Raw genomic sequence first — 11347 nt, forward strand, 5'->3', positions numbered from 1 at the left:
TGATTAAATTTCCTTGTTTGTTCAACTGCTTTACCTCAATTCTGTGCAACATGGTAGGCTAGACTATTTATTTGCCTTAATATGAAGTTTGTCATTTTTGAGTATTCTCCTGTTGCTGCTGTGTATTTACATTAGGACTACGGATGTGGGATTCCGGTAGCTCCCCCATTGTCTGTTTATATTTGGGACTACGAATGTGGGATACCGGTAGTTCCCCCCTGCACAGTTATATGGAACTACGGGAATGCTTCCGGTAGATTCTCCCAATACTGGGTATTTATGTTTGGGACTACGGAACGGGATTCCGGTAAATCCCCGCGTACTATGAGCTAGACTACGGGACGGTATCCCGAGAGACTTATTGGATAGATATATTTGGGACTTCAGGACGGTATCCTGGAAGATCCCCTCTTGATATTATTGGAGTTGAGCTGTATTTCCTTTGGTGTTTATGTTATTTCCGTATAGTTGTTACTGTCCTTTATATCCTGTGCTACTTTTACTGTTGTACTTACTTATACTGCTCTGTTCTACACTGTCAAACTTTATCTTTTATTTAAATCTTAGTAGGGCCCTGACCTTCCTCGTCACTACTCAATCGAGGGTTTGCACTTACTAAGTACCGCTGTGGTGTACTCATGCCTTTTCTGTGCATGTTTTTCATATGCAGCCCCAGGTACTTCGACTCAGTCATATCACCCCTGAGGCGGGCGATTGCTATAGCGACTTCGAGGTATATCTGCATCGTCCACAGACCGAGGAGTCCCTTTCTATTCTTGTTGTTTAGTATTAGCCCTTCTGTATTTCCGTTCTTTTTAGACATTCTTGAGTTAGAGCTATGTAGTATCTTTAGCTTGTGATTCGTGGGTTTCCTGGTCTTGGATTTATGTATTGGTTTTGAGAGTTAAATATTGTGTATGCTGAGCGGCACATTTAAACGTTGTTTATTACTTTATTCCTGTTTTAATTCGTTTTACTTTCCACAAATTGGTTTTCTTCCGCAATTTAGGCTTACCTGGTCGTAGAGACTAGGTGCCGTCACGATGGTTCACGGAGGGCGAACTGGGGTCATGACAAGTTGGTATCAGAGCTCTAGGTTCATAGGACTCATGAATCACAAGCCGGTTTATTAGAGTCTCGATGATCGGTACGGAGACGTCTATACTTATCTACGAGAGGCTATGTAACTGTTAGGAAAATCCCATTTCATATGTTTTCCTTGTCGTGCGAGATTTTTGACATCACAATTCTAAACTTCAGTCTTCTATTCTCTCATAGATTGTGAGGACACATGCTACCCGAGACGATCAGGCACCCGCGCCCCCTACTACAACCGTCAGAAGCCGGGGCCGGGGTAGAGGCGGAGGACGTGCATGCGGTACAGCCAAAGCACCTGTGCGAGCTGCCACCGAGGAGCCACCTGCAGTTCCAGTCGGAGTCCAGGCACCTGATACGCCTGCTGCTACTACCATGCCAGCACTTCAGAAGACTCTGGCATAGTTTATGAGCGTGTACACCACTTTGGCTCAGGTAAGGTTGCTTCCCCTTGCTGCAGCTACATCCCAGGCCGAGGGAGGAGCAGAGACTCCCGCCGCCCGCACTCCTGAGCAGCGAGTACATGTTAATCGGGTCCCAGAGATTATTCCTGTGCAGCCTGTAGCCCCAGGCCATCCCGAGGACAGGGCAGCTGCTTCAGAGGATGAGCGGCGGAGACTTGAGAGGTTCAAGAAGTATGATCCTCTTGTATTCAGTGGGTTAGCATCAGAGGATGCCTTGGTATTTGTGGAGGAGTGCTACTGTATTCTCCGTACCATGGGTATATCAGGATTGAGCGGGGTTTTATTCACTACTTTCCAGCTTCGAGGAGCTGCCTATGAGTGGTGGCGCACCTATGAGTTAGTCAGTCCGGACGAGGCTGCTTCGCTGACTTGGACCCAGTTTTCATATCTATTTCTGAGAGAGTTTGTTCCTCAGAGCCTCAGAGATGCATGGCGCGCTAAGTTTGAGCATTTTTGCCAGGGTGCTATCACTGTCTCAGAGTATGCTGTCCATTATACTAGCTTGGCTAGACATGCACCGGCCTTGGTTTCTACTGTTCGCGAGAGGGTTCGCCGTTTATTGAGGGGCTCATTCCCAGCATCAGGTCTAGCATGGGTCGTGAGTTGGAGATGGATATTACTTATCAGCAGGTGGTGAGCATTGCTAGGAGGATTGAGGGTACGCATGCTAGGGAGAGAGAGGAGAGGGAGGCCAAGAGGTCTCGAGTGTCGGGCCATTATTCTGGTGCATGTGCTCCAGCTGCAGGTCGTCATGGTAGGGGTTATATGAGTCGCCATGTTCATTCAGCTCTTCCAGCAGTCGGTGGTATTCCAACTCCACCTAGGCCTCAGGAGCCTTATTATGCACCTCCAGTTTCTAGCGAGCCTCCTGTGCGGTATGCTTTTAGAGATCAGTCCAGCAGACCTGGCCCGAGCCAGTCACAGCCACCACGTCCTCCCAGAGCTTGTTTAAGTGTGTTGACACACGCCATATGGTGAGGGATCGCCCAAACATGGGAGGGGTGCACCTCCACAGACTTCTCAGCCACAGCGTGCCCCGCAGAGTTCTCAGGCTATAGTTACAGCTCTAGTTGCTACCCCACCTACTCAGCCAGCTAGAGCTGGAGGTCGAGGAGGTAGAGGTCGCCCTATAGGGGGAGGCCAGGCCCAATACTAAGCCCTTCCTTCCAGTACCGAGGTTGTTGCCTCGAATTCTGTCATCGCAGCTATTATACTGGTTTGTCGCAGAGATGCATCGGTTCTATTCGATCCAGGCTCCACTATTCTTATGTGTCTTCTTATTTTGCTCTGCATTTGGGTGTATCTCGGAATTCCTTGAGTTCCCCTGTTTATGTTTCTACTCTTGTGGGAGATTCTCTTGTTGTGGACCGCATTTATCGGTCATGTTTGGTTGGTCTTAGTGGTTTTGAGACCAGAGCCGATTTATTGTTACTCAGCATGGTAGACTTTGATATTATCTTGGGCATGGACTGGTTGTTGCCTCATTATGCTATTCTTGATTGTCACGCCAAGACCATGGCGCTGGCTATGCCAGGTGTGCTACGTGTTGAATGGAGGGGTGCTTTAGATCACACTCCCAGTAGAGTTATTTCTTTCCTCAAAGCTCAGCGTATGGTTGAGAAGCGGTGTGACGCGTATCTAGCCTATGTGAGAGATAGCAGTATTGATACCCCTTCAGTTGATTCAGTTCTAGTAGTACGGGACTTTTCCGAAAAGTTTCCGGCTAATCTTCCAAGCATGCCGCCCGATAGAGATATTGATTTTGAGATTGATTTGTTGCCGGGCACTCAGCCCATTTCTGATCCTCTGTATCATATGGCTCCTCCGAAGTTGAAGAAGTTGAAGGATTAGTTGCAGGAATTGCTTGATAAGGTTTTATTCGGCCTAGTGTATCACCTTGGGGTTCTCCTGTCTTGTTTGTGAAGAAAAAGGATGGTTCTATGCGTATGTGTATTGATTATCGCCAGTTGAACAAGGTTACAATGAAGAACTGTTATCATTTTCCTCGTATTGATGATTTGTTTGACCAGATTCAGGGCGCACGGGTGTTTTCTAAGATTGATTTGCGCTCAGGTTACCATCAGATGAAGATTCGGGAGCCATATATCCCGAATACTGCTTTCAGGACTCGGTATGGTTATTTGGGCTGACCAATGCCCCAGCAACCTTTATGCATTTGATGCACCGTGTGTTCCGACCGTATCTTGACTCGTTCGTCATTGTCTTTATTGATGACATTCTGGTGTATTCCCGGAGTCAGGGAGATCATGAGAAGCAGTTGAGGATAATGCTTCAGACTCTGAGGGAAAAGAAGTTATATGCAAAGTTCTCAAAATGTGAGTTTTGGTTGGATTCCATGGCATTCTTAGGCCACGTGGTATCGAGTGAGGGTATTCAGGTGGATCTGAATAAGATAGAGGTCGTGCAGAGTTAGCTCAGACCATCCTCAGCTACAGAGATCCATAGTTTCCTTTGCTTGGCAGGCTACTACTGTCGTTTTGTTGAGGGGTTTTCATCGATTGCAGCCTCAATGACCAGGTTGACCCAGAAGGGAGCTCCGTTCCAGTGGACGGAGGAGTGTGAGGCGAGCTTTCAGAAGCTCAAGACAGCTTTGACTACAGAACCTGTTTATATATTGCCTTCAGGTTTGGGGTCTTATACGGTTTATTGTGATGCCTCGAGGATTGGCCTCGGAGCGGTGTTGATGTAGGACGGTAGGGTGATTGCCTACGCGTCCAGACAGTTGAAGATACATGAGAAGAATTACCCTGTTCACGACCTTGAGTTAGCTGCAATTGTTCACGCCCTGAAGATTTGGCGCCATTATTTATACGGGGTTCCCTGTGAGATTTATGCCGACCATCGGAGTTTGCAGCACCTGTTCAAGCAAAAGGTTCTAAATTTGCGCCAGAGGAGGTGGTTAGAGTTGCTGAAGGACTATGATATCACTATTCTGTATCACCCGGGCAAGGCCAGTGTGGTGGTCGATGCTTTGAGTCACCGGGCAGAGAGTTTAGGGAGTTTGGCATATCTACCAGCATCAGAGAGGCCAATGGTGAAGTATGTTCAGGCCTTAGCCAGCCAGTTTGTGAGATTGGATCTTTCGGAGCCCAGTCGGGTTCTAGCTTGTGTGGTCTCTCGGTCTTCTTTGTTTGACCGTATCCGGGAGCGTCAATTTGATGACCCTCATTTGCTTGTCCTCAAGGACAAAGTGTCCTATGGCGATGCTCGAGATGTGACATTAGCTGCTGACGGGGTATTGAGGATGCAGGGTCGAGTATGTGTACCCAATGTTGATGGGCTTCGGGAGTTGATTCCAGAGGAGGCCCATAGTTCGCGGTATTCCATTCATCCGGGTGCCGCGAAGATGTATCAGGATTTGAGGCAGCACTACTGGTGGAGGCGAATGAAGAAAGATATAGTTGGGTTTGTATCTCGGTGCCTTAATTGTCAGCAGGTGAAGTATGAGCACCAGAGACTGGGTGGATTGCTTCAGCAGATAGAGATTTCGGAGTGGAAGTGGGAGCGGATCACCATGGACTTTGTATTTGGGCTCCCACAGACTTTGAAGAAGTTCGATACCATTTGGGTTATTGTGGATCGACTGACCAAGTCCGCACATTTCATCCCTGTGTGTACTACCTATTCCTCGGAGCGGTTGGCGGAGATTTATATCCGGGAGAATGGTATTCCAGCTTCCATCATTTCAGATAGAGGTACTCAGTTCACATCGCGGTTCTTGAGAGCCGTACAGCAGGAGTTGGGTACTCGGGTGGAGTTGAGCACAACATTTCACCCTCAGACGGACGGACAGTCCGAGTGCACTATTTAGATTCTTGAGGATATGCTCCGTGCATGTTTGATTGAGTTTGGAGGTTCTTGGGATCAGTTCTTGCCATTGGCAGAGTTTGCCTACAACAACAGCTATCAATCCAGCATTTAGATGGCACCGTACGAGGCTTATATGGTAGGCGATGTAGATCTCCGGTGGGTTGGTTCGAGTCAGGTGAGGCTAGATTATTGGGCACAGAAGAGTTACGCGGACCGAAAGGTTCGTGTTGTTTCCTATATGGTTGGAGAGCGGGTTTTGCTTCGGGTTTTGCCTATGAAGGGCGTTATGAGATTTGGGAAGAAGGGGAAGTTGATTACGAGGTTTATTGGCCCTTTTGAGATATTGAGGCGTGTTGGGGAGGTTGCTTACGAGATTGCCTTACCTCCATCTTGGCAGGAGTTCATCCGGTATTTCATGTTTCGATGCTCCGGAGGTATCACGGCGATGCGTCGCACGTGTTGGATTTCAGCTCAGTCCAGTTGGAGAAGGATCTATCTTAGGTAAATGAGCCAGTGGCAATATTGGACAGGCAGGTCAGGAAGCCGAGGTCAAAGAACATTGCATCAGTGAAGGTTCAGTGGCGGGGTCAGCCGGTCGAGGAGGCGACCTGGGAGACCGAGCAGGATATGCGCAACCAGTACCCTCATCTTTTCACTACTTCAGGTATGTCTTTGTGCTCGTTCGATGACGAATGAATGTTTAAGTGTGGGAGGATGTAACGACCCGTCCGGTCATTTTTGGAATTTACGCCCCGATCCCGTATTAACTGCTTCCCCCAAGTTTATTTCTGCTATTTTGATTTGCCGGGACGTTCGGTTTTGAACTCCGGAAAGTTTTGGGACACTTAGTCCCTAAATGAGAGCTTAAGTGTTGGAAAGATGACCGTAGTCGGAACAGTGTGAAGACGTCCTCAGAATGGAAATCCGATGGTTTCGTTAACTCCGTTAGGTGATTTCGGGTTTAGGGGCGTGGTCGGATTATGTTTTGGAGGTCCGTAGCTAATTTAGGCTTGAAATGCCGAAAGGTCGAATTTTGAAGTTTTCGATTCGATAGTGAGTTCTTGATCCAAGGGTCGGAACGGAATTTCGAGAGTTGCTGTAGTTCCGTTATGTCATTTGGGACGTGTGTGCAAAATTTCAAGTCATTCGGACGAGGTTTGATAGACATTTTGATCGGAAGCGTATTTTGAGAAATTTGGAGTTCTTAGGCTTGAATCCATGGTTAATTTGAGGTTTCGATGTTGTTTTAGTTGTTTTAAGGATTGCTACAAGTTTGGGGAGTGGTATTAGACTTGTTGGTGCCTTTGGTTGAGGTCCCGGGGGCCTTGGGATGATTTCGGATGGTTGGCGTGAAAGTTAGAAAATGTTGCAGCTGCTGTATTTTTGCTGCTTCTGGTATTTTTGCATCTACGGTTTGGGAACAGCAGATGCGGCACCGCAGGAGCGGCTAAGAAGATCGTAGAAGCGGATTTTTGGTCTTTCCTTCAGGTTCCGCAGATGCAGAAGGAATACCGCAGAAGCGGTGGCGCATCTGCGGAAGGCCAATCGCAGATGCGGTTTCTGGTCATTCAAAGGAAAGTTGCAGATGCGACGTAGTTTCCGCAAAAGCGGGACCGCAGATGCGGTCCCAGGGCCGCAAATGCGGGAATCGCTGGGCAGAACACATAAATACTTGCCATTGCGAAATTGAGCCATTCTTTCACCATTTTCATCCGGGTTTGAAGCTTTTGAGAGAGATTTTTGAGAAAACAAAGGGGAATCGCTTGGAGGTAACGTCCTTGACTTCATAACTCGTTTTTATGTGATTAAAGACCTAATTAGTGATGAGAAATTTGGGAAAAATGGGTAATTAGGGCTTGAGTTTAAGAGGTCTTTAAATGAGGATTTGAGGGGTCATTTGGACTCCGATTTCAGTGTTCTTGTTATGTTTAGACTCGTGAGAGTACGAGGTTTCTGGAAATATAAATTTTATCCGATTTCGAGACGTGGGCCTGAGGGGCATTTTGGTCATTTCACCTAATTTCGCGTATTAGCTTAGAATTTAATTATAGAATCAGTTACTTGAGGTGTTATTTACAATATGTAATTTTATTGAATAGATGTGGGCCATTTGGAGTCAGATACTCGTGGCAAAGGCGTGGTTTCGGGTTGACTTGCACCTGTTCGAGGTAAGTGGCTTGTCTAACCTTGTGTGGGGGACCTTTTCCCCTTAGGATTGATATTGTGGTAATTGAAATGCCTCGTACGTGAGGTGACGAGCGCGTACTTGTGCTAATTGTTGGAAATCCGGTTTTTCATTAAAAATAGCCTTGGATTGTGTTCTTTCTTTTCTTGCTTACACTGTTTGGAAACTAAACCTGCTGTAGCCTAGAGAAGCTTGTCTACTTGACTAAATTGCTCTATTCGCCTTAACTGCCTTATTTGTATTATGTGAACCATGCTAGGTTAGGATTACCTGCTTCACCTTGATATGCAATTGATTGGATTGAATTCTTGTTGTTGTTGCGTATTTACTTTGGGACTACGGGACGGTATCCGGGAGCTCCCCTGTGTGTTTACTTTGGGACTACGGGACGGTATCTCGGGAGTTCCCCTATATGTTTACTTTGGGACTACAGAATTGCATTTCGGGAGATCCCCCTGCACATTTATGAGTTGGACTACGGGACTGCACCTGGGAGATCCACTGGATATGATATTTATATTTGGGGCTACAGGACGGTATCCTGGGAGATCCCCGGTCGTTATCTTGCAGCTGAGCTGTATTTGTTACTGTGTTTTACCTGCCTCTGTGATAGTTGTTGCTGTCCTTTATATCTTGTGTTACTTATTTACACTGTTTATTTCACACTTTTAAACCTTATATCTTATTTAACGTCAGTAGGGCCCTGACCTTCCTCGTCACTACCCAACCGAGGTTAGGCTTGGCACTTATTGAGTACCGCTGTGGTGTACTCATGCCCTTCCTACGCATGTTTTTCATGTGCAGATCTAGGTACCTCTACTCAGGCTTACCATTCTTGAGGCGAGGCGATTCTACGGGACTTCGAGGTATATCTGCCGTGCCCGTAGACCAAGGAGTCTCTTTCTATTCCTGTATTTAGTATTTAGCCCTTCTGTACTTTTTGTTCTTGTTAGACATTCCGGAGATTAGAGCTATGTAGTGTTTTCTCAACTTGTTGATCTGTGAGTTTCCGGGTTTTGGGATAGTGTATCAGATTTTGAAAAGTTGTGTGTATATGCCGAGCAGCATTTTAAATACTATTTCTTTCAGTTATTCGACTTTTGATTATTTATTCCGCAAGATTAGTTGTTTCCGCATTTGTTAGGCTTACTTTATCGTAGAGACTAGGTGCCATCACGATACTTCACGGAGGGCGAACTGGGGTCATGACAGTTACATAGTCTAAATGGCATTCTTTTGTAAGCATACGTACCTTGGGGGCATGTGAATGTGGTTTTCTCCTGATCTTCTGGAGCAATTGGTATCTGATTATACCCAGAATATCCGTCAAGAAAACAATAAAAACTATGGCCTGCAATTCTTTCAAGCATTTGGTCAATAAAAGGCAAAGGAAAATGATCTTTCCTCGTGGCATCATTAAGTCATCTATAATCAATACAGACTCTCCATCCCCTGACTATTCTAGTAGGTATAAGTTCATTATTTTCGTTTTTTTATTATGATCATACCTCCTTTCTTTGGTACTACCTGTATAGGACTTACCCAAGGGCTATCAGATATTGGATAAATGATACCTCCCGCTAGAAGTTTCACCACTTATTTCTTGACAACTTCTTGCATTGCTGGATTCAGTCTCCTTTGGGGTTGGACTATAGGTTTGTAATTTTCTTCCATGAGGATTCTATACACACAAATAGCTGGATTGATTCCTTTGATGTCATCTATAGTCCACCCTAAAGCTCTTTTATGTTCCCTCAAGACTTGTATCAGTTTGTTTTCCTGTTCTGGAGTCAAAGAAGATGAAATGATTATTGGAAATAATTCAGGTTCAAGAAAAACATATTTTAAATGAGAGGGAAGATTTTTGAGTTCATTTTTTGATTGAACTTCTTCTTGTGAGACTTTCTCATTTTCTGATTCTTTTTCTAGTATTTCAGCTTCTTCTCTGCTTGTGGGATTTTCATCACTTGTGGTACCTGACCTGACCAAACATCTTTCCAATGAATTAGTAATTAATTGATTATCCTTGAATTCATCTACAAGGTCATATAGTAAATTTGAAAAAAAGATGATGATGACTCATTCCCAGGAAATTTTATCATTTTCTGCATATCAAAAAGTACTCTCTCCTCATCAACTCGCAATATTAATTGTCCTTGATGAACATCAATGATCGCTCTTCCTTTTGCGAGAAATGGTCTACCTAAAATTAATGGTACCTCAGTATTTTCTTCCATTTCAAGTACCATAAATTCTACTGGGAATACAAATTTATCTACTCTAACGAGGACATTTTCAATTATTCCTTTGGGCCTTTTAGTACTTTGATCAACTAATTGAAGAGACACACAAGTATCTTTCATTTCACCAAGTTCTAATTTCCTGAAAATTGAGAAAGGCATTAGATTTATTGAAGCACCTGAATCACATAATGCCTTTTCAAAGTGAGCACCTCCCAAAGTACAAGGAATTGTAAAACTCCCTGGATCACCAAGTGTCTGTGGAAGCTTATTTTGAAGTATAGCACTATATTTCTCTGTAAGCTTAACCACTGAAACTTCTTCCAATTTTCTTTTACTTGACAAAATTTGTTTGAGAAATTTAGCATATGAGGGCATTTGTGTCAAAGCGTCTGTGAAAGGTATGTTAATATAAAGTTGCTTTAAAATATCTAGAAACTTTGAAAACTGTTTGTCAAGATTTTCTCTTTTCATTTTTTGGGGAAAAGGGAGGGGTACAGAGTGAGGATTTGTCATCAATTGATTTTCTTGTACCTTTCTTCCTTTATCTTTGTGTTCTTTTAGAAGTGTAGAGTCTCTTTTATTCTCACCTTCATTTACCTGTTCCACTTCTTGTGGCTTTCCTAGTCTATCTACATATGGATCATTAAGAGTTTTACCTGACCGCAGAGAGATGGCTTTGAGGTGTTCCTTTGGATTTTTCTCGGTGTTGCTTGGTAGATCACCTTTTATTTGTTCAGACATGAGGGTTGCTAATTGGATCATCTGGATTTCTGAATTCTTGATGGCTGAACTCTGACTTTCAACCTTATCTTCGGTAGCCTTAATGAACTTGTACATCATGTCTTCGAGGCTTTGCTGATGAGATCTTTGGGGCGGTTGTTGATATTTCTGGAAATCTTGTTGCCCTTTATTTTGATTTTGAAAACCAGGTGGTCCCTGTACCTGCTGCTTTTGATTAAAAAATCTTTGAGGATTTTCAGCACCATTTGGGTTACTCCATTGGGATCTCGAATGTTTTTGTGCCATAGGACAACCAGATGGATAACTGGTTCTATAACTAATAATATTTACTTGTTCTTCATTTTGTATTAAAGCTTGACACTCATGATTGGGATGATTACCTCCACAAACGTCACAATTCTCATGTTGAGATGATGATTGAGTATTTACCTGAAAGTCCTCAACTTTTTGTGTCAGAGTTGCAATTTGTTGCGCTAATGAATTCCAAGCTTCAACCTGATTGACTCCTGCTGCTTTCTTAACAGTCATTCTGTCAGAGGGCCATTGAACGACATTTTTTAAAATTTCATTGAGCAATTGCATGGCTTCTGTAGTGGTTTTTCTCATTATGGATCATCCTGATGCAGCATCAATAACATTTCTAGCAGAGGGTTTAAGACCGTGATAAAAAATATATAAAATATCAGGATCTTGGTGTAACAACCCGACCGGTCGTTTGGAGCTCTAGCGTGTCATTCAGCAGTTTAAGGCCATGAGTAGCTTCATTTCAGGTATTATGACTTGTATGC

General features: G+C 44.3%; 1 protein-coding gene across 1 annotated transcript; it reads right to left on the reverse strand.

The window, feature by feature from the left end:
• Nucleotides 9612–11087, reverse strand: LOC109225911. Its single transcript, XM_019390719.1, has one exon. The coding sequence runs from the start codon at nucleotides 11085–11087 to the stop codon at nucleotides 9612–9614; it is 1476 nt and encodes a 491-aa protein (XP_019246264.1).

This window comes from Nicotiana attenuata, chromosome 5 (genome assembly GCF_001879085.1).
Source record: "Nicotiana attenuata strain UT chromosome 5, NIATTr2, whole genome shotgun sequence".
Lineage (NCBI taxonomy): Eukaryota > Viridiplantae > Streptophyta > Magnoliopsida > Solanales > Solanaceae > Nicotiana > Nicotiana attenuata.

Excerpts from the sequence above, each read along its gene's own strand:
- LOC109225911 (XM_019390719.1), bottom strand. The coding sequence starts at position 11,087 with ATGACTGTTAAGAAAGCAGCAGGAGTCAATCAGGTTGAAGCTTGGAAT.